Source organism: Chinchilla lanigera, unplaced genomic scaffold (genome assembly GCF_000276665.1).
Source record: "Chinchilla lanigera isolate Chin_1 unplaced genomic scaffold, ChiLan1.0 scaffold00036, whole genome shotgun sequence".
Lineage (NCBI taxonomy): Eukaryota > Metazoa > Chordata > Mammalia > Rodentia > Chinchillidae > Chinchilla > Chinchilla lanigera.
This window is the reverse complement of record NW_004955437.1, coordinates 4,437,971-4,461,396: the sequence shown is the minus strand read 5'-3', so window position 1 is coordinate 4,461,396 and position 23,426 is coordinate 4,437,971. Positions and strand designations below refer to the sequence as shown.

General features: G+C 46.4%; 1 protein-coding gene across 4 annotated transcripts in view; it reads left to right on the top strand.

The window, feature by feature from the left end:
- Dnah8 (dynein, axonemal, heavy chain 8) overlaps positions 1–19,621 on the top strand; it is a 280,486-nt gene extending 260,865 nt beyond the window's left edge. For all 4 annotated transcript variants that reach the window (XM_005389606.2, XM_005389605.2, XM_005389608.2 and 1 more), the window contains exons 90-93: positions 2,165–2,317; positions 2,399–2,588; positions 14,551–14,672; positions 19,200–19,621. In XM_005389606.2, the coding sequence (XP_005389663.1) occupies positions 2,165–2,317; positions 2,399–2,588; positions 14,551–14,672; positions 19,200–19,487 (753 nt within the window). In that variant the 3' untranslated portion in view covers positions 19,488–19,621. The remainder of the gene's footprint in view (positions 1–2,164; positions 2,318–2,398; positions 2,589–14,550; positions 14,673–19,199) is intronic.
- Positions 19,622–23,426: the final 3,805 nt, after the last annotated feature.

Genomic DNA, 23,426 nt, shown 5'->3' with positions numbered 1-23,426 from the left:
ATGATGGTGAAATTAAGTTAGTAAATAGGGCTATAATCACATCCTTGGCTTCCTTAGCAAAAATGTAGCTTTGTTGCTGGAAAAGAGACTGCTTGGTCCTGGAAACAATGAAACTCATGCATAGAATTGCAACAAACCTGTAATTCTATTTAGTAAAAAGATAATTTTAGGCTGGAATGGTATCATACTCAAAATAAGATCAGTACTAAAATTACATGTTCAAGGGTCTAGGTTTCCCCCCAAGCATGTCTCTATATCTCAAGTAAAGCCTTTATTTCCATTTATTAGTTTTAATTTAATTTTTTTATGGGGCTTTGCTATGTTGCCCAGACTGACCTCAAGCTCCTATGCTCAAGTGATCCTCTCATATCAGCTTCCCAAGCTGGGACTGTAGCTGGGACTGTAGGGACATGCCACCATGCCTGGCACGTTTCCCTTTTGGAACTCTAAGCAGGCCATGGCAGTTTGGAGCTGTTAACATAATACAGAAACCTGGGCTATTGTGGCTGATACCTGGGCTTAATTTCCCACTTGTGAGGTTGCAAAAATATTTCTATAATTCCCCTTTTCCTTCGGAGGAAATTTCCATGCCAGGTGTGATGAGGCACAGCTATAATCCCAGCACACCACAAGGCAGAGGCAGGAGGATTCTAAGTTCAAGCCCAGCCTGGGCAACTTTTTCACCTAGCAAGACCCTATATCAAAACAAAGTAAATCAAAATATTTTTAAAGAGTTGTGGATGAAACTCAGTATGAAGGCCCTCAGTTCCATCTCCAGTACTACTGAAAAAGAAAAGAAAAAAGAAAAGAAACAAAAAGAATGGATTTCAAGACAGTAGTCATGATTGAAAGCACATACGCTGTTCAGCCAGCAGAGGTCAAAGGGCTTGGGATAGTGATAGGAAAACGGCCTTGGAGAGGCACAGAAATGTCAGTTCTAGAAGCAGGATTTGGGAGAATACCTGAAGGTCGGCACGTGGCACCTTGGGCTGTGGTTTTGATGCTCTTTGCTCCACACGCACATGGGTCACACTTCTACTGTTCAGTTTTCTGTCACTGCTTCCTGTTGAGTTTGTGCTGTCCCCGTTCATCGGTTCACTGGGGTGACCCAGAGGGGTGCAGCCAGAGATGTCCGTGGCCAAAGGAAACAGGTGCACCATCATAGAGACCTATTCCATCCACTGAGGAGGGTCCAGAGGACCCTGACGCTCCTTTGCCTCTCCCCTCCCACGCCTCATGAAGGGGCATGGGCATCCCTGGATGAGAATCCTATGGCTACTGGCATTCTGGTACTGGCTACTGGCATCTCTGGGGACTGATACCTCACTCTAAGTTCTCTTTCACCCTGGGTGTTTGTCCTCACCCCTCCTATTCTGCATTTCTTAGACTGTGGGCAGCAGAAAGTTCAGAGCCCTTTATGAGTTCCTGCCCATATTCATAATCAGTTTTTTCTTGGCATATGCCACTAAACCGAAATGTGAATATGTGTTGGCTTATTTTCCAATAATTGTTATATTTTATTGTTCCCACAGTCATAGGCGTTTCTATTGTTTTCTTAAAAATGGTTGATGAATGATCTATCAAAAGGAACACATGACAGGTGCTTAATGGCCCTCCCACAAAGTCAGATATTTTCACTGATTAGATTAGGAAAGACTCTTTTTATCCCCATCGCCGAAGCAACCATGATCTTAAGAAACCACAGTTAATCGTATTCATTGGTGCCTGCTCTGTAAAGCTTTTGGTTATATTAACTTTTTCTGACATTTCTAATAACAACTCTGCATGCTTAATGAAAAAAATATCCTGCCATACTCTTATTAAGGTTAGATGGCAAAAGAATATCTAACTGACACTTAGTACTTAATCATGTGAAAGAAGGAAAAGGTACAATTTTATTCCAGCTTTTTAAAGTACATTTCCAATTATCAACTGAGCACAATCAGTAGGAAATAAAAATCGTTTTAGTTGAACAGTAGTTTTTGAAGCTCAGAAAATGAGGGATTTAATGGCAAGTTTGGTTCTGCAAGAGATATTTTAGAGTTCATTTGGTCTGGTAGAAATACATCCAGCGGGGAAAAAGAGTTGGGAAAGGAGAGGTCAATGGAAGAGAAATGATAAATGATACGAAGTCTTCTTTATTGCACTGTGTGCTTTGTTCTAGGTGAAAGCTCGTTTGATAAAGATGGGCCATCTTAATTCCATGAACATATTTCTTCGACAAGAAATTGACAGAATGCAGAGAGTCATTTCCATACTTCGCAGTAGCCTGAGTGACCTCAAACTGGCCATTGAAGGAACGATCATCATGAGCGAGGTGGGCAGTTGGTCTCTCGGTGGCCACCGACCTTTTTTGTTGCTGTTTCTTAGTCACATATGGTACCTGTGTCCCCTTCAGAACCTGAGAGATGCCCTGGACAACATGTACGATGCTCGGATCCCGCAGATCTGGAAAAGGGTGTCCTGGGATTCGTCCACACTGGGCTTCTGGTTTACTGAGCTTCTGGAAAGAAATGCTCAGTTTGCCACTTGGATATTTGAAGGGAGGCCCAATGTGTTCTGGATGACTGGTTTCTTCAATCCGCAAGGTATGTGCTCACAGGAGAGCGGCCACACTGGAGGACATGGGTAGTTGGGTGATGACATTGCCTGATCCATGCAGACTGCACAAAACACTCCAGAAGTGCAGCTGGCAGGTGCTGGCGGTGTCCTTTCAAAGGCTAGAGAACACGGCAATCCTTCTCTATTTGTTTAGCAAATCCAATCTGAAATTATTCTTACCATATTTCTCCTACAGTGTAGTGGCGAAATTTTCTGTTTTCATTTTCATTTTCAAGCCATTGGTCTGCTAGGACACTGAACATATTTTTTAAAAACTCTCTCAAACTTTAGTTTTTAAATGTTCGTGAAAAAACAATGAATGAGAAAGAAGGGGAGGAGGAAGAGGAGGAAAATCTTCAAAAGATGCAACAAGCGTTCCTAGAGGTCAGAAAATGAGACTGACTTCAAAAACCATTACGTGGCAAAAGTATTCAGTGAGCTTTGCAAGTCTTCCACCTCTCCCAGGATTCTGAAGTTTCCCTCCTGAAACAGTGTTTTATAATCCTGTTTCATTTATTCCTTCATTTTAGAAATGTTTACTGAGAGGGGCTGGGGATTTAGCTCAGCGGCAAAAGCGCTTGCCTGGCAAGCGCAAGGTCGTGAGTTCGGTTCCTGGTACCGGAGAAAAACCAAAAAAACTAAAAAAAAAAAAAAAAAAAAAAGAAATGTTTACTGAGAGATATCATAGTGTTCAAAAGGTTCAGAGACTAGGCAAATTTCTGTCTTAATGTGTCACCATAGGTAGTTTTGCTTCTTATAATTTTGGGGCACAGAGGTGTTGGAATTCTTATGGTTCAGCACCTGATGGCTCCATTTATAATACAATTTAAGAAACGCTCACATCTGTCGATGCAGGATGAATTACTGCTACTCAGAGCAACATGGCTGAACTCATAAAGTAGTGTTGAGTACAGGCGGCCAAACAGAAAACACTATATCTTGTAGGATTCTGTCTTCACGACAGTAAGGACAGGCACCATGGGTCTTTGGTTTGAAAGTGAGGGTGGTCGTTACCCTTAGGGGAGGTCCACAATTAGAGGAGAGCATGAGTGGACTTCTAGAGTATGGGGTTGTTCTGTTTCCTGGTCTGCATGCCGGTTCCATGCCTGGACCGCCTCGGTGAAAATCCACCCAACTCTGTGCTTATGGTTTGTACAGTTCCCTCTTATAAACAGTACTTCAATAACTATTGTCTGCTAAGAGTACACATTTAGTTGTCCTCTGTGTATGTGCATTCATCTGCTTGCTTGATGCATTTTCAAGAGGCTTAACAGCTTCTAAATTTGTGACACTCACCATGGTGATTTCTGTGAGCACGCTGAACTATACATAATGTCGTGTTGCATCAGTGGCCTTTAGATTTGTAAGCGGTGGCGCTCAGATTTCACTGATCTGTTTTTCTCCCAGAATTTCCACTAACTATGGGATGGAGAATTTTCATGGCTGTTCTTAGGTTTTGTGTGTGTTTTTCTTTCTTGTAATCCCGCTGTTGAGTAAGTTGATGCGTGGTTTCTTTTCTCTTGTAAGCCCTCTGCTGAGTAAGTTGATGAGTGTTTTTTTTCCTGTAAGCCCTCTGCTGAGTAAGTTGTCACCAGATAATTCCTGGGCTGGAGCTTGAAGAAATAGCATCTAACTTAGTAAGAATTGTGTAGCCACCTTTCACGTGCCAGCCGCTCTGCTCACTGCCTCCAGCAGAGAGATTTGAGACCAGACACCTGCTCTAAAGGGGCCCATAATCTGGTTTGTAAGACAGACATGTCGGTAGCCTTAGCATCATGTGGTGAGTGCGCCACCCGTGTGACAGCAAAGTGCCGCAGTAACGCGGAGGACAGAGAGGTTAATTCCGCCGAGAGAGGAGCTTTCCACAGGCGGCAGTGTGTGGGACTCCCAGAGGCCAGGGTGCACAGGCAGAAGCCGGAACCAAGAGAAGAGATGACGGTGGAACAGGAGACCAGTGTTGCTACAGCTCGGCTCAGGAAGCAGGTGGTAGGACGGAAGCTGGAGGATGAGAAGTCTTCTGGGAGTTCCAGCTCATCATAAGGGCAGTGGAAAGTCACTGACAGTCAGGAGATGATCTGGGAGATGGTAGAGGGTGGACTGGAATATGGGGCCCAGGGCGCTGGGACTCTCACCAGGTCCCCGGAGGAGAGCCAGGCACTTAGCCAGAAGCAGAGGAGGGGACAGATGTAAAGAAGGGACAAACTGAGGGTCACCGAGAGGGGAGGGCAGGCAGTGGCTTAGGCTGAAGGCAGAGTATAGGCCAGGGAGCAGAGGAAGAGGGACAGGCTGGGGGTCAAGGCAGGGAGGGAGCCCGGCTTGGTCAGAGCGCTGCGGGGGATCCAGGTATGTGAGCAGAGAAGGCCCAGAGGTGATAAAAACTGCAAGGCTGCTGAGTGAACCTTTGATACTCAGCAACCAAGGAAGCAGGATTTGTCCGTAGTGTCCATAGACTCAAGTGACTAAGCTATATCATATATCATAGCAGTTTCTTTTAATAGTTGTTGTTTTTTATTTTTATTTTCCTTTTGCTTTAAAAATGTGATTTCAACTGGGCACACACCTGTAATCCCAGTACTTGGGAGGCTGAGGCAGGAGAATCACCATGAGTTTGAGACCATCCTGGGCTACATAGTGAGTTCAAGGCCAGCCCAAACTGCATAGTGAGACCCTGTATTAAAACAAAAAAAGATAGTAACTTGAAAGAGCAGAGTGATAATCTCTAGCCCTGAGAACTACTCTTTAAATGAACTTACTGTTAATTGTTACAAGCTAATCTTTAGCAGTTAATATATATTAAGAAATGCTATGAACCAGACAAACACTTTAAAAAATGTGAATGTAGATGTCCATTTCAGTGGACTTCTTATTTGCTTTCACTTCTCTTCACTTCTGTTTTTAAACTACACTTTGATTCTTCCTCTCCTGGATCTCTGTCTCAGAAAAATGCAGACTTACCCAAGCCAGCATCCTAACTTTTACATGCCTTTGCATACTCTTACCTGTGATTGCTTTCTGTCCATTGTACAGAAGACTTGAAGTCACCTCTTCCCAAACACAAATCACTGTCTGCTTCCTTTTCCTCCCCTCGACACAAAGGACAAATTACTTCCTGTCCCCCAAAGCTGGGCCAGTTCTAGAAAACAAGACGATAGCAGCTCCATGCTTGTTCCCAGGCAGTGTGTAAGCAGATCAAACCCTCTCCCACTGGAGGACTTTTGGCCTCCTTTGACATCAACAGTAGATTTCTTAACATGAACGCAGAGTTTTGTCTTCTAACCTAGTCTCCTTCAGTGAAAAAAAATTCTTTCTTCAACCCAAGACATTTAAGTTAACGACTTCAGAATGAATCCCACATATTCAAGTAAAAGACAGTGCAGTGTGCAAAGAGCCCGTTGTTTCACGACAGATGTAATCAGAATCACCGGGGCTAAAGAGGACTATAGAACCTTTGAAAATGTTGTATTCACATATGATTTGATTTTTATCCTCTTATGATGTAATATGGCACCTGATACCATCTGCCATGTATTGCTCATCATGCCTCTGATGACTTCTCAAGTGACTTTGAGGCCCACGCTCCTGCAAGGACAGGTGACATGCTTCATTCGCCCCTCCTCAGGGTCTGAGCAGGCGCTGTTTATAGCACCACTCCTGCGCCCTGTGTCTGGTCTGATATTTTGACTCTCAGGGTTGAAGAGGCTGAGTCAGCCGCCATGGATCGCGTTTGATATTTTCAGCCCCCTTCACAGTGTTTCTGCAGCAATTGATGAGCTCAGCTGCGTGGTAATGAAGTCTGAGTATTAAAATGGTCAAGCTCTGTGCATCTGTGACCCTGGAATGTGTGCTCCGTGGCACAGCCTTTTCAGCGTGCAGATTTGCCTCCTAGTGGATTCCTTGGGCCAGGAGATCCTCAGTCCTCTCCTGGGTTTTCCCAGCGGTTACGGATGCAAAGTCACCTACCGTTCATGCTATGCTTCTGGGCGTTCTTGAAGGATTGCTCTTCTCACAGGTGGCCTCTTCTCAAGGCATCATACCTGCCTTTGCATACATGCTGATTTAGATTCTGGTGCATGAGTTCTCTCTCTCTCTTCTGTGTGTGTGTGTGTGTGTGTGTGTGTGTGTGTGTGTGTGTGTGTGTGTTTGGTGTTTAAACCCATTGAGTAAGAGTTGTGATGAGCCTGACTTCAAGCCAGGGTACTAACTGCCTTTCAAAACCTTTAGATGGACAGCCCCGCTTTGCTGTGCATGTCGGGTGTGACCCACAGGGGCAGGGAGGCAGAGAGAGTCAGGCTCCCCAGGCCTCACCCCTCGCTAGTACTTTGAACCACGCAGTGTCATTAGTTTCCAAATGTTCAACTCAGTCTGGAGCATGTGCCATTTAGATGCCAAGCTGCACTGCTGTTCTCCCGTGCTTTTCCTCGGCATCTTAACAAGCCGTGGCAGTCTATTGCAGCGGATATCAGTAACTACTTCTGCTCTAATACAAATCAAGATGTCTTCCTTAGAAGGGATTTTGCTGAAGCGAAGAGATGGGTAATTTTCGTCCTGTTGTCTTGTGCTTCCGTCAAAATTATCCACAACCTCTGGCCTCGGTGTTTGTTTTCACGGCGATGTCATCAGCTCCCTGCAATTTCTGAACGCTTGTCTTGAGAACAGTTTGTAAACGCCCACTGTTTTTGAGATGGAGAAGTGCACCAAGGGTTAACAGCACATCAGGACTGAAGGGACGTGGGGGCTGGTTTCTCATCTAGCGGCAGCTCTAAGCAGGTCCCAGCGTATCCGTTGGCGGACCCAGGGTCGCCCCTCATGTCGGAGGGAATCTGAGTGAATGGAATTTCAACAACAGCACTAACCTTCCCTGTCCCCAAACCACAGAACCGTAGAAGGACCGTGGACTTGCTCAGGTGCCTGACTGAATGACACCCTGTTGTGGGTGCCTTTGAGTGTGTGGAGGAGAGGCTTTTCCACCCGGCCTTTGTCACAGCCAACTTAAGATTCTAGTCTTGGACATGGCTCCCTTTCTTACCAACCACCCAGTCACTTGTAATGTGGCCAGCTGTCATTACTATACGAGGCCCCTCTCTCCAAGGCCAGGTACCTAACCGCCTTCCCGCTGACTCCATTCCCTTGACTGTAGCGAGGATGCTGACTCTGGAGACTCTTCCAAACCTTGGCCTCCACGCACGCCCTTGCTTCTTCTCCCCTTGCCTCTCCCAGGGTGCTTCTCAGACGACTGTGTGGGCTCCGTCCAAGCAGGTTCTGCCCTTCTTGCTGCCGGCTTTCTTGCTCATGGCCTCAGCCATTCTCAGAGGTAGAAGTAGTCCTGTCTACCTAGGACTGGCTCATCTACAGTCCCAATGGACGAGCCAGTGATTCCTCACCTACACCTGCCGTTGTGACCTCCCCAGCACCATGTCCCTGAGTGCGATTCTGCTGTGATTCCTGCACATCACATCTGCTCTGGGGACGGTCCCCGCATGTCCTAACCACTTGGGAGAGGAGGCCAGGAGGGCACAGGTCATGGAAGACAAAGAGCAGGGAAGGTGCTGCCACTGGGCCAGTGGGCCAGAAATGGTCAAATGGATTTCTCAACCCAACATGTTGGCAGAGCCGGTGGGTGGGAAGGTGGAGGGGTCGGTCAGGCTTCAGGGAGAGTGAGAGAAATGAGGAATGGAGAGATAGGGAATGAGTGTGGATGGTATGGATAAATCTTTCAAGAAATTTGGTTTCAAAGAGGAGAAACAGTCTGGATGATAGTGTGAGAAGAAAAGACTTTCTTTTAATAATAAGAGGATTTCCCTGCACTCAGGGGCTGAGGCAGGAGGATTGCTGCGATCCCAAGGCCAGCCTGAACTACATATAAAGACCCTGTCTCACAAAAACAAAACAAAATAATAATAATAATAATAATGGGCTTGAACCTGTTCAAACACTGGTGGAAAGGAGCCAGGAGAGAGTGGGGGGGACCCGTGATGGCAGAGAGGAGATAAAGAGGCGGGGGGGTGACCACATCGTTGTGGAGGGGCTCTCTGCCCACTGCCCATTGCGACAAGGGTCGTAAGCAGGATGAAGAGTGTAGGCGGGGCGGCAGGAAGTTAACGGAGCTCCCATCTGGTGCTTTCTGCTTCTGTGTACAGAAAGAAGCAAAGTCATCTCTAGAGAAAGAAGGTGTTAGAAGAGAGATTTTTCAGAGAGTAGCAGAAGCTGGAGACAGGCAGCTAATCAGGGGGACAGGGAGGGGCTCCTAGTGGCTTTGAGAATCCCACTGAGGTTCTTGATGGCAGCTGTGTGATAGTTTCTGGTCTCCTTTGTCAACCTGGTATCCATGTAAGAAGGGGAACTTTGGGATCCATCCAGCATCTTGCCTGGCAAGAGATTGAAAGAATGGATCTAGACGGCACAAAAAAGAAAGTGAGGAAAGAGGGTGAAGTGATGAGTTTAAAGTGATGAGGTGAAGGAACAGAGAGGTCAGGTGCAGGCGGGATACTGAAGAGACCCAGATGTCAGCAGAGTGCTCAGTGACTGGGGGCGGACGGAAGCCCATGGCCAGAGGTTATGGTTGTCTTCGTGGTGGAGATTCTCATAAGGGGTGGAGGGCTAAGAATTCTGGACTGAGCCGGGTTCCTGAAGGTAGAGAGAATGTTTTGTGAGGAGGTGGAAGCATGCCAGAGGAAAGAGTGGGAAAGTTTAGGAGGGAGGGGAGAAGTGGAATTTGATGTCCAGGGAAAGAGACATAAAGTAGCACAAGAGAAGATAGATGGGCTTGGGGAATGCATTTCGGAACACGAGCGATGGGAGGCATAGCGGTGGGGGTGCTAAGGTTTTGCTGGCACCAGTCTCCTTGATTAATAACATCTTAAGAATGCATGTGTGCCGGGTGTGGTGGCACATACCTGTAATCCCAACATTCGGGAGGCTGAGGCAGGAGGATCGTTGTGAGTTCAAGACCAGCCTGGGCTACAAAGTGAGCTCAAGGCCAGCCTGAACTGCATAGCGAGACCCTGTCTTAAAAAGACAAAAACAAACAAATAAACAGAGAACATATGTGTGTCTTGGGACTCTGAAAGAAGTCAGCTCATGCTACAGACAGACTTCCTGTTATTTTACTTTACTACGAGTCATTGCCCTCCCCACTCATCAAACTAGTTCTTTCAATGAATGTGGGTCAGTGACTGTCGGTGACCTGTCTCATGTAGTTTCCTTTTTTACAGAGCTGCCATTCTCAGACCTGCCTTCCATAGTGGAGTCACCCAGAGTGCTTTTAATACACACTAGTCAGTGCCTGGGACCCCAAACCAGTTATATGGTGCTCTCTGGGGAGGAGACCTCTGGACTCTGTCCAAGCAGTTGTCTTCCAAGCTCCATTAGACGTTGAAGTGTGTACAGAACCTTGACCTTAGATCTTTGTAACCTGGTATGGTATCCTCCAGCCAGGGACATCAGCCTCATAGAATGTATGCAGGACCTCAGGCCTCACACTGGATTTTCCTTCTGCCTTAGAACCCACACTTTAACAGGAGCCCCCTTGCCACCCAGGTGGTTCTTGTGAGCATTAGAGTCTGAGATGAAACCCTGCATTGAATCCACAGGGATGCCTGGGCCACATCTCCAGAGATTCTGACATCACTGACCTGGACCGTGGTCTGGATGTTCTTTATTTTATTTTATTTTTTTTGTGGTACCGGGGATCGAACTCATGACCTTGCACTTGCCAGGCAGGCACATAAGCCACTGAGCTATATCCCCAGGACCATGGTCTGGGAATCGGGAGTTTTACAAGCTTCCACACAGCTCTAATCTTCAGCATGTTCAGATGTTTGCCTTATAGCATCCAGCAAAGTCGGGAGAGGTGCCTGGTGCATTTTCATTCAACTGAGCGGATCAACCCCATCTTTGTTTAATGATTTCTGACCTTTATTTAACTTAGCAATGAACTACATTTGTTTCTCATTTGGGGGAAAAACTGCCTGTCATGAACCCGTGGCAGGAACATCATTTCTCCTCATCTTTGAAGATGCTCTTGGGAAGCTTGGTAACTGTTTAGACAGGAAATACTGCACAACCTAAGGCCCATTACGGAAGGACCGGTTCATTTATTAAAGAAAAAAAAAAGTTGCCTATTTTTGTTATAGGCTCATCGTTGCAGAATCCCAGCCAACTCTTTATGAAGTTGAAAAGAGCAGCCTTCCTAGTGAGTTATTTCTTTCGTCCTTCCAAAGACCTTGAAGCAAAGCACCCCAGGGCTTTCTTTAGGCCCGCTGACTGCACATGTCAAACAACAGGGATGGCTTTGTTAAAATACGGGATTACTACCGTTATAGGAATTAAGACATAAGTGTTGCTTTAGGCCTGAATTTCCAAAGTGTAATCCTAGTTCAAAAGTGAAATTTTCCGAAAGAACAAGCTTGACAAGTGTTTTGAGAATCCATTATGCTTTATGAGTTTCAAGGGAGAAATTTTTGTAAGCACCTCATTTAGACCACCTGTAATTCTGACATTTAAATAATCAAATCGCCCATTTCCGTGTGGGAGGTTGAGTCTCCTGAAGAACAGGTTATTATTGCTGAAGACTTTCCTCAACTTTTTGTTTCTTCCTTCAAACGTATGAATGTATAAATCACTTTACCCCCTCTTTAAAAATGATTAAAACTAAATTTGTGCCAAATTGAAAGCACTTGTTTCCAAGCTCTTATGTGGAAAACTGTATCAGTAGTCTTTAAAGAATTACACAGGCTTCAGTAAGAGCATATTTTGCTTCCATCAGACCTGGAACCAGTCTTCAAGAAAGATGGTCATTCACTTTTTTTTTTGTTTTTAGTTCAACAATGAACACTTAAGTAGATTCACTACCCCTTAAATGCCACAGATCATGGTTTTTTGTAATAAGTCAGATCAAAACTATCACACATATTTTCGCCATGTTCTTTGAATGAGAACAGCCCATGGAACAGTTCCCTACCTTCCACCCTTAGGTCTCAGATATAGTTGTTTGACGTTTTCTTTTAAGCTGAGTGTCCTACATTCCACCCACTGGCATACTAGGCATGCCTGCTAAGTATTAGGAGACCTGCAGTTGAAGTCTGCTGGATACTTCCATACCTACTCCCCAGCAGAAGAAGAGGAACAATGTTGGTCTGTTCTTAGTTGTACAAAGGGTTTTCGGAGCTCTTTGACAGTGACAAAGCAGATGCCTTACTAAGAGAGATCCCAGCTCTCTCCTTGTCTGGCTCCTCTGGCATTGTCTTGAGAGCCATATGGAATGAGGTCAAATTTGCAATTTAGTTGGAACTTAAAATATTCTAGAGAAATTCAAGTATTTAACTGGTGCGGATGGATGGTTAAGACCAGAATTCATGCTTTCTGCCTTATGCTTTGTGGATTCATAGAACAGTGATGTATTTCAAAATATCATAAAGTGGAGTCAGTCTAATCCCAAGTGCTCAACTTGGATGTATTACGTGTCTAATACACCGCATGGAGGAACACTTAATGTTGAATGGTGATGATGACATTTTCCTGGAGTGATTTAGAAGGGTGAGTTGGGTTTATTATCGTGGTCATGTATACCACCGACTGGCAAACACACAGAATGTTTTACTACTAGAATATGGGATCCCCAAAATGGAAGTCAGCATAACCACATGCCGATCGTGATTTCATCATTGTTTTGTTTGATTCCATTGAAAATCAGGGCCACCGAGGGACTCCAGGCAGAGTACAGGCAATGACCAGCAGCTGCTGGTATGCAAATATCCACCGTGTCTCCTGTTCACAAAAGTCAACATTTTGTATCATTAAATCATCCTTTTTTATTCTGACTACCTTTTCTTTTGGATTACCATAAGGGCTCCTCTTTAGCACCCAAATTCAATATGAATGGTGCACTGAATAAGCTTTTTTTTTATTGAGACAGGGTCTCACGATGCAGTTCAGGCTGGCCTTGAACTCACTTATGTAGCCCAGGCTGGCCTCAGACTCACAGTGATCCTCCTGCCTCAGCCTCCCTAGTGCTGGGATTACAGGCGTGTGCCACCACACCCAGCCCTGAACAAGTTTTCTTCAGATGCCAATGCAACTGAATCATTAAGCCTGCTGTAAATAGTCAGTGGCTTCCTACCATGCACCGAATCAAGTGCAAATCAAGGGCAAACTCTGATGCTGAAAAGCCATGCACCTGGCATTGTTCTAACTCTGTCCGCACCGTCACCTCCCCACTAACCTAGCCCTCGTGCCTTTGCACATGCTCTTCCTCTGATGCAAACTGTCCCATCTCACAAACTCCTACGCATCTTTCAAGCATCCCATTCCACTCTGTCTTCTCCCTTAAGCCTTCTTTAAGCTGCTGCTTGAGCTTTGTTCACACCTGTGTCCATAACAACATTGTGCTAACACCCCCCTCACTCCATGAACCCTCACTGAGCTCCTTTTTCCTGTTCTTTTCTTTTTTCTTTTCTTTTGCAGGATTGGATGATGAGCCTTGTGCGTGGCTAGGCATGTGCTCTCCTGCTGAGCTACATCCCCAGACTTTTTCCTCAACATTTAAATTTTGAGACAGGGTCTTTCTGAATTATCCAGGGGGCTGGCCTCAAACTTGTGCTCCTTCTTTGTTTTTTGTTTGTTTGTTTGTTTGTTTGTTTTTGTTTTTTCTGGTACTGGGAATCGAACTCACAACTTTGCGCTTGCCAGGCAAGTGCTGTGCCTCTGAGCTAAATCCCCAGCCCCACTTGTGCTCCTTCTGCCTCAGCCTCCTTCTAAGCTGGAACCACAGGCATGCCCCGCTGCCCGTAGCTCTGTAGACTGAGCTCCTTCAATACCGGCTCGATGGATGATCGTCTTTTCATCTTTGTGCCCATCCCACCCGGAGTGATACACAGTGGCCACTCTACAGAGAGTAGATGAATGGAAGAAATGGCCACACAAATGGTTCTCTGTGTGTCTAATTTAGGAATGAGGAGGACTAGATTCAAGTAAAGCCAGGCTGGGTAGTGTCCTTTCTCTCCCTCTCTAAGGAATCTCACCTCGGTGTCAGGGATCATGCCTGGCCACTCTCCCTCTCCTTGGCCTTCCGTTCAAGCCCAGAAACATGTTATCACTTGTGTGTTGGTTTGGCTCTGAGCTGACTATTTAATAGGAGCAAGGACACACACACTCCAAAATCCTACCCTCTGAAGAGCCTCATAATTTGCAATATTTACACAGAGGCTGAACTGTAACGCACAGGTCACAGATGGAAACTCAAGGTTTTAAAGTCCACTTGGAAGTTTAGGGTATTCTTTCTAATAGAAAATGCCGCTCTGCAAGAAAGACTTCTCTTATTGAATTGAATGGCATGATTTGCAAATATTAGGTTTAAAGAAAGGCCACAAGATATGGAGCCACGTATTATCTTAAAATAACTGTATTATGCACATTGAAACATGTAGCTTTCCTTTCCGGTGTGATTGCTTTGTTTGATCAAATTGAAAGGCGGGTTTCCTATTATGGCATTATGCCTTATTTCCTTGGACTAAATGAAATTGTTCCATTATAGCAAATAGAAGCTTGATAATGGTTTGATTGGAGTTTAATTGGAAGGCTGCTTCTCAGAATACTTCACCATTCCGGTCACACATTCCATATTGTGTCTTCAAATAGAGACTATGAGCTAGAACGGGTTATGACCCTTATAGGACTCAAGCAGTTGGAATCTCAGGAGACTTTCAAACCAAAGCCCCAGGGTAAGACGGAAAGAGCGCTGTTCTGCTGTCAGCTGCCAGGAAAGATTTACCTCATAGCAGTCCCCATAGAAACAAAACACTGGGAGAAATGGCCCCCTGGGGTTTGGGCTCAGCTCCCCTTGGGATGGGCATGAGGCGTGGTGATTGATCGGCAAATACCACCCACATCACTTCCGGCTTGTCTCTAACGCAGACTACACCAACGCAACAAAGTCTTCCTTTTTTTCTTCAGGCTTCCTCACAGCCATGAGGCAGGAAGTGACTCGTGCCCACAAAGGCTGGGCCCTGGACACTGTAACCATCCACAATGAAGTTCTGCGGCAGACCAAGGAGGAAATCACTGCCCCGCCTGCGGTAGGTGCTACCGGAGCAATTCTGGATCCGGGGATGGGAGTTCAAGTTCTGCCAAAACCAGCCTTGAGTACCTCAGTTAAGTCTGTTTGCTTTGCAGTGAAGGTTTTCTCTGCCGTAACCAGGAAACCTCAAAAGCAAAGCCTCCTTCATCTGCCCGAGTAAGAGGTTAATGCCAAAGCCTAGCAAGCCCTAGAACTCTCTAGGCTACTTTTGGTTTTGTTCCTAAGCACTGGAGATTGGCCATCACAGGGAGCTACATCCAAGTCCTTTTTATGTATTTATTTTCAATTTTGGGAGAGTGTCTTACTAAGTCACTCAGTTGCCCAGACTGGGCTTGAATTTGTGATCTTCCTGCTGCCTCAGCCTCTCGGAGTGCTAGGATTACAAGTGTGCACCACCACTCCGCGCTCTTCCTCAGTAATGACAAGGGAAGCTTGTGTCAGATTGAAAGGGTTTTCCACACATCTCGAGCTACTGCTGTGGGTCGCTCAGAAGCATGTGCGGTAACAGAGTCATGTCACATGTCCCTCTCTAACTTTGGAACTTAGGATGGAAAGATACCCAGCTGGGGGAGGACGGATGCCCTGAGGTAAGCAGATGCCATCCAGAACCCCTGCTTGGACATTCATCTGCTCAACAAACTTGGGCAAGTCCATCCCCTTCTATGACAGTTCAGCCTCACTGAAGGAAGTTGGGAGATTGAAGCGCCATCTTGTAGGCTTGGTACAGGACCCACCCAGACACCCACTAATACACCTTAAGCCTGTTTTCCTTTTGTCTGATTTTCATCCCCTAATTTTTCAAACAAAGGGGCTGGAGCAGGTGATTTCCAAGTTCTGGCCATGTGTTCTGCCACTTTACAACAAGAGCCATCCTTCCTCTAGCGTCCAATAGCATATTCTTATTGCATCTGAGACCTCATGATAAACGCCTTCAATCTCTGTATTTCCACCAACCTCTCTTTAAGGTAATTTGGGTTATTTCAACCATATGTCTTAAGATTCTTCTGACTTCCACCTATCATGCAGTTCCCAAGTCACTTCCACATCTGCAAGTATTGGCTACACCAGCACCCGGCTTCTGGGACTCCAAGTCTGTATTTGCTTCCTGGGGCTGTCGTAATAAAGCTTCACAACCTGGGTGGCTAAAAACAATGGAAATGTACTCCCTTGCAGTTCAAGAGGCCAGAAGTCCTAAGTCAAGGTGCGGGTAGCATTGGTTTCTTCTTCTAGAAGGAGACTCTGAGGGAGGATTTTTGTTGTTTAAACAGAAATTTGTTTTCTCACAGTTCTAGAGCTGGAAGCCCAAGATCGGGGAGCCATTATGGTCAGTTTCTAGGGAGGGTCCTCTTGCTGGTTTATGCCGGCTGCCTTGTTGCTGAATCTTTGCATGGCACAGAGAGGAAGATCAAGCTATCTTATATGTCTTCTACAAGGGCACTAATCCCATCAGACCAGGGCCCCACCTTTGTGACCTGAGCATCTCTCAAAGTCCCCATTTCCAATCATCATTACATTGACATTTGTGGCTTCCGCATAAAAATGTGGAGGGGGACATGATTCGGTGTAGGACATTCCATCTCTGCTCCATCCCAAGTTCATGTCTGTCTCACTTGCAAAATACATTCATTCTGTTCCAACTCAGGCCTCATCTAGACAAATTACGCACCTCTAAAATACAGTGATGGGAATGGGAGAAACATTCCCACTCCCAAAGGGAAAAACAGAGGGGGAAAAGGAGGGGTGATGTCCAAAACCTAGCAAGTCCAGAGAAGTCCAAAACCTAGCAAGACAAACTCCACTGGCTATTAAGGCTGAGGAAATTCTCTTTGGTTCTGTCCTCTGTCCTCTAGGCTTCTGGAGTGGCAGTGCAAAGCCCACAGGTCTAGGCGGGGGTCCTGTCTCTGAGGCTTTTCCAGAGGTCAGTGGCCTGCTGAAAGGGTGGCTGGAATAGATGGCTCCTGGGCATCATTTTCCTGAGGGACAGTCCTAGCACAGTCCTATCCTGTGCTTCTCTCCTAGATTCCGGTGATGGTTGACAGTCCTCAGTCTTTGCTTTCCTTGTCACACCTTCTTCCCTTTGGGTATCTCTGCGTGTCTTCTCTTCCTACAAAAACACCAGTCGTGTTGGATTGAAGGCCTGCCCTAACCCAGTGTTGTAGTCAGAGTTTACAAGGGAATAGATTTAGTACAGGATGCGTAATTTATAGGACAATTTTATAATACTCACCCCAAAAGTCAAATGCAGAAGAGTGCACAAGATCTGTCCACACACTGGAGACCCAAGGAATCCTGCTGAGGGCCTGGATCCCAGAGCCCACAGCAATGCCCCCACCACAAGCCCAGCTAGCAGCCTAGAGCCCACGACAATGTCTCGTGCAAGTCTGCTTCAAGGATCTGCATGGGGAAGGCCCAAAGCTCAGTGGTAGAAGCTAGAGAATCTGCGCCAGTGGGATGAAGGATCTGTGCCAGCAGGCTGAGGGATCTGCACTGGATCCAGGAAGCGATGCTCAAGGCAAAGACCAGAGCTTCCCTGAAGAGAACCACAGCCATCCTCAGAGACAGTGAGGACCCAAGCTCCTCCAGTGATGATAACAGCTGAGTTCATATCAGGAAAGCCAGTGTGACAAGTTTCTCCAAGAGAACCAACAGGCCACCATCTTCCCTTCAGTTCTCCTTTTATGCTGCTGGCAACAGTCCTCAGGTGGGCCTTCCACACCCAGCACCGCACTGACTCAGTTCAGCTGGGGGTTACAAGTCGACCATTAGATAAGCCACCATACCTGGTATGTCCTTATCTAAACTAGTTACAACTGCAAAGTTCCCATTCTAATAGTTGCATTCTGAGCTGCTTTTTTTCTTTTTCTTTTTCTTTTTTTTTTTTCTTTGAGACAGGGTTTCACTATGCAGTTTAGACTGGTCTTGAGCTCACTTTGTAGCCAAGGGTAGCCTCAAAGTCACAGCGATCCTCCTGCCTCAGTCTTCTGAGTGCTGAGATTACAGGTGTGTGCCACCAACACCCGGCCTGACTCTGAGCTTCTAAATGGACATGAATTTGGGGTGACATTATTCCATCCATCACACCTTCTGGCTGATTTTTTAAGGTCCTGAGATTGAAAGGTCCCTGGAGAGATAGTTTACTATAGGTAGGATAGTTTCTGAGTTGTCGCATTGTTCGTGTAGATAATTATCAAGCACTAAGCTAATTAAGATAATGCTACAACTCTCTATATGTCCTGATTTTCTGAGACTGCCCAAGATTTTGCCATCCAACAGCATGCCTTTGTTTGCAATTTTAAAAATATGTTCTTCAAGTTGGGAGCCCGTAAGGGAGCATTTCAGAAGGCATTTCGCCACTAATCTCCATGCCCTTTATGTTAATCTACATTTAATTCTCCTTGCCTCTCCTCACTGGAACTGGAAAACTGGTCACCATCTTCTACGTAAGTACACTTTATGAGCCTGCATGATTCTTGGAGCTCCCCCATGAGGACCCCGCCCCAACCCCCCCCCCAGCCCTTCTTTTTCTTGTCTGCTGTTCTGTGGCTCCCTACTGCCTGCAAGATAAAAGGTGCAGACCCCTCAGCATGGAGTCTGCACTCCTTGCTGGCCAAGCCCTAACTGTTGAACCTTCTGCTAAATAAGGCGCTTGGGGTTCTCCACCCGTGCTGCCTTTCTTTGTGGGCTTGCTCCTGCCTGGGGTGCCTACCCGCTCTCCTTTGCCCGCCAAACACAGGCACTGCTAGGGGCGCTTCAGCTGAAAGCCCCAGTAACAAGTGAAGCCATTATTCAGATCTTTTAAACAATTTTCCTGGACCTGTGTGTCTTGTTTCTCTGGTTTGATGGTGAGGAGCGTGAGGGCAGGTCCTAATGTATGGGAGAGATGCTGAGGAAGACGGCAGGTACAGCAGTCCCAACCGCGTCCCTCCTTGCCCTCTTGCTGTACCGCGGCAGGCCTCATGGGGCGCTCTGATGCTCCCCTGCGTACAGGGATGGAGAAGCCGCTGAGGCGCAGGTTGGCTTGGCCAGCTCGGGTTGAGATCCCAGCTCTGGGGCTGGGGATGTAGCTCAGCGGCACAGCGCCTGCCTGGCAAGTGCGAGGTCATGAGTTCGATTCCTGGTACTGGAAAAAAAAAACAAAAAAACAAAAAAACAAAAAAAACAAATAGCACCCAGCAATAGCCCAGCTCTGAATTCTGTTCACTCCCCCACTCTGCACAACTCCAGTGAGAACTTTTAGAGACCTTTGGCTGCACACAGAGGTGATTTGACTCCTGTGTTGCCAAAACAGGTCACGCCACACTGCAGTAAGCAATACCAGGACACTTCCATGCTGTCCCCAGCCCCACTGCCTATGACACCAAAGGGGAAAATCGGGCCCAGTGCCCAGCCGTGCGTCCCTCGTCTAGTAACATTTTAAGACCCGTGTATGTTTTCTCGCCAAACTGACAACAGTATGACAGTAATGGGTGTCATCCTAAGCACCTGCGCTATTGTAATCCTGCTCCCTTACGCTTGGCTCTTCCAGGAAGGCGTGTACATTTACGGGCTGTACATGGACGGCGCAGCCTGGGACAGGCGGAACGGGAAGCTCACGGAGTCCACCCCCAAGGTGCTCTTCACGATGCTGCCGGTGCTGCATATTTTTGCTATTAACTCCACGGCGCCCAAGGACCCCAAGCTGTACGTGTGTCCTATTTACAAGAAACCCCGGCGGACCGATCTGACCTTCATCACGGTGGTGTACTTGCGCACGGTGCTGTCTCCGGATCACTGGATCCTGAGAGGCGTGGCCCTTTTGTGCGACATCAAGTAAGTTCATCTGCACCTGCCCGGGGCACCCGGAGCCACAAGGACATCTCGGTACTGAGAGGCCCTGGCGTGGGTGTCTTTCCTGCCTGACAGACTGCCTGATAGCTCCTTCTCAATTAAAAGGTTGACTTCCTCTCCTCCACTGTGTCTTTGCTCGCCTCCTATCTGGGTAGTATTCAGAAAGATGATTCTCAATTCATGCTTTTTATTCCAGGAAATCATATTCCATTATAATTACTTTTTAATGATAAGATCCCGTCTTCATGTTAGAACACTTTAGAAGGTTTAAATTTTAAAAATCTGAAACAAAAGGCGAATGTGTTATATCATAACAGGGTCCAAGTGCATGAAAACTTTGGAAACTTTTCTCTCCAGTGAAAACTACTTTCCCTGAATGACATCTGTGTGAATGGGTTGTCTTTTGCTTTTTTTTTTTTTTTGGTAGATGGTGTAGCTGGAAACCCAATCCAGAGACACTCTACCTCTGTTCTTCTCATTTTTAACTGTGAGATAGGGTCTTGGGAAGTTGCCCAGGCTGGCCTTGAACTCACGATCCCCCAGCCTCAGTCTCCTGAGTAGCTGAGATTCCAGGCATGTGCCACCAGGCTCCACATCTTGTTTCTCTTTAGTCTGCTCTTTTCCCGTTGCTCATGAAACGGAACCTGAGGGGCCCAGGAAGTGCCCCTTCCTGGGACAGCTGGGGGATGGGAAGTGTTTGAGACAGAAGATCCACTGGGATTGCTGCCCTTGTCGTTTATTTTAATTGTATTTAATAGTTTGGATTTATTTCTTCAGCGCACTTCAGGCCCAGGGAACTGTGACTCGCCCGCTCGCCCTCCCTGCCCCAATTCCGCAGGAGATAATGAAACACATTTCTAGGCAGCAAATGGAGAAGGAAAAACAAAGTCCATCAAATGAAATTAGGTTACATGCCGAATGTCTTAAAAGGCAGTCTTTAAAAAGTGAAGCTATTTCTTACTCTGTAGTTAGTCTGAAACTCAGTATGAGCCTTTATTTCCTGCTAAAGGAAATTGTCAATTTAGCAAAGCAGATGAGGTCCTCTGCTGAAAGCTCACGCCACTCCAGGATAGAGAAGAAGCGCTGCCGCTGGTCTTCGCATCTGGAATCCTTGTGCCCGCCTCAGCCGAGCCCACCAGCTGCACGCCCTCCACCTGTTAGGAAGCAAGGGGACATCCGTGGCGCCTCCATCCTCTGTCATCCGCGGTCTCTGATGGCAAATAAAATACAATGGCCCAGCGATAGCCCAGGCAGGGTGTCCGGGGAGACCTCAGAGGAAATCCTAGCAGAGTCTGCTGGACTTTCAAACAGTAGAAAACAGGTTATAAAATGCAAATTGTCGCAGGGCCCTCTCGTGTGCTCAGGAGATTGAGTCAATGTCAAAGCCATTGATCTTTTAAAAGGCAGTTTAATAAAGCAGCCAGGCCCAAGTACTGTTGGCACTTGCCATGATCAACACACACTCTAAACACAGGTGGCATTCCCTGGCATTTGGAACCACCGCCAGAGCAAAGAGGTCTGATATGAGCGCAAACCAGCCTACAGATTCTGAACTGAAACACTCACACATTTTATCGATACCCTCCATCCAGCTGCTAAAACAAGTGCAGGCAAAGGCAGAGCCGAACGCCCTGGAAATCACAGCAGGGTTTCAGAGGATAGTAGTTAGGTTCTATGTTCTTTAGTACTTTAATGTCTTGAAGACAGCTGGGGAAAGAGACAGAAAAGATGCGCATCAAGCAAAGGTCATTGATCGGGCTGCTTAAAACCGCATTAGTACCACTTCCTGGGGACTCTGCTTCGGCTGATTATTTTGCCTTGAGTGAATTCAGAGGACAGGGAAATGGGCAATGGGGCCCAATCAGGGTGGGCCCCTGGCTCCTGGGCAGTGCCTCCGAATGGTCTCCTTTCTGACAGGTACTTCTCCCCCATCCCCGGACCTGCCAAGGGCTAGCTGGGGCCCAGTCCTGCTGCTTTTTTATTTTTTTTCTGGGCCTTAGCGAATGGTTTCCTTAGACATTGTGAGTCATTGAACTTCCATAAACACATAGCCATTTTCTCTGCACAATTGTTGCTCTTTCACTAATTACATAATTAGCCACGCTTGAGTGAAGGAGACCTGGTGAGCATAAAAGAGCAAAGGATAGAGAGGCTGGGATGAGCAAAGCCAAGTGAAGCCAGGGGAGAGGCAGGGTAATTTTTTTCTTCCTTGGAATCAGTCCACATTTTCTCATTTTGGTCTCAGCAAAATGAGCAGCAAGATTTATACCTGCGCTGATTTAAAATGTTATTTTACTTTGGACTTTACATTTAAAAAAAAAAAAAAAAAGACCCGAAGCAGATAACCTAGAGATATATCCTCTGAAAGGGGTTGGTCTTGGGGGCAGCGTTGCGTGAACCAGCTGCATTCTCTGCTGTCAGAGAATTGCAGAGAACCCACCTGTAATTAGAGGCCCACTGTGACTCAGGGCTGCGGGTGAGGTTCAGATAAGAAAGGGATGAACCTGAAGACAAGGCAGCATTTCAGCTGGCTTCGGGGGCTGAGGATACAGCTCAGTGGGGCAGCGCCTGCCTGGCAAGCGCAAGCTCCTGAGTTTGATTCCCGGTATCCTCTGCCAAAAGAAAAAAAAAAAAAACAGTTGGGGCTTGAACTTTCCATGGGCATTATCGAGACTATAGAGGAGCACGTTCTAAGGAAGAACGCTATAAGGGAGACTGAGAAGACAGGAAACTGCACAGACAAGGCCACACGAAGCCTACAATGAGTTCCCACCGCCTGGAGTGTACACCCCAAATGCCGCAGACCTCAGTGAGCTGGCTGGCCTAAGACAAAATTTCTGCTCTGCTGCAACCCTCTCACTCAACTTGCTCAGTTGCTTTTGTCACAAGGATTATATGATATCGTCCTAGCGTCACACACACTTTCACCCTCCTGCCACGGCCTTACCGAACAAAACTCTCTTGAGTGGAACAACTAGAGCCTTCATTCATGGCCAGAGACAATGGGCAAAGTACAAACATTTTGGAAAACAGTCTCTTAAAAGTAAAACACAGTTACTATGCGACCCAGGTGTTTCATCCCTTGATATCTGCCCAGGAAAATGAAATCCACACAAAAATCTACATGCAAATGTTTGTAGAAACTTTATTTGTAACAGACAATGGCCAGCAAGTGGAAACAATACAAATGCCCATCAACAGATACATGAATTAACAAATGTGGTATATCCATACAATGGAATGCTACTCAGCAGTGAAAAGGAACAAGTTGTTGATGCACACTGCAATATGGATGAATTGCAAAATAATTATGCAGAGTGAGAGAAGCCAGATGCACCCCCAAAGAACATAATTTGTGATTCTATTAATATAGCATGCCTTTGGAAGTCAGAGCCTCGCTTATTTGAGCACCCCCATAAGTACCAGCTGGGTGAAAGAATGAACAACAAAGTAACCCAATGTGACTGTTGGCAAAAGATAGGGAAGAAGAGGACATCAGGTTCGGGGCATGCAGGGAGCATCTAGAATACTACAGAGGACAGTAGGAAGCCAACAGTGGTTCTCACCTGCTAAAGGAATGTGAGTACATTAGTTAGGAGGCTATCGTTCAAGGCCAGGAGAGATGAAATAAAGATTGGAACCAGAGAGCTGACAGTTAGACTGGAGGAAAAGCAAGCCATTTGAAGTAGGGCGTGAAGGTAAAATTTGAGCATTCAGAAAAATGAGTTGAAGTGAATAATTGGAGTCTAAAGGCACAATAATTTATAGCCTGCAAACTCTGAGTATTTCTTTTGTCATTAAAATGTGGGGAAAAGAGCCGTCTAGCTAGGCAAATGCTCATAAATGACTGCTAAGGTCTCTGCAGAGAGACTGCAAGGTCTGTGAGCTCACGGTCACTCACAGTGCAGTCCCTGGTCTAGAAATG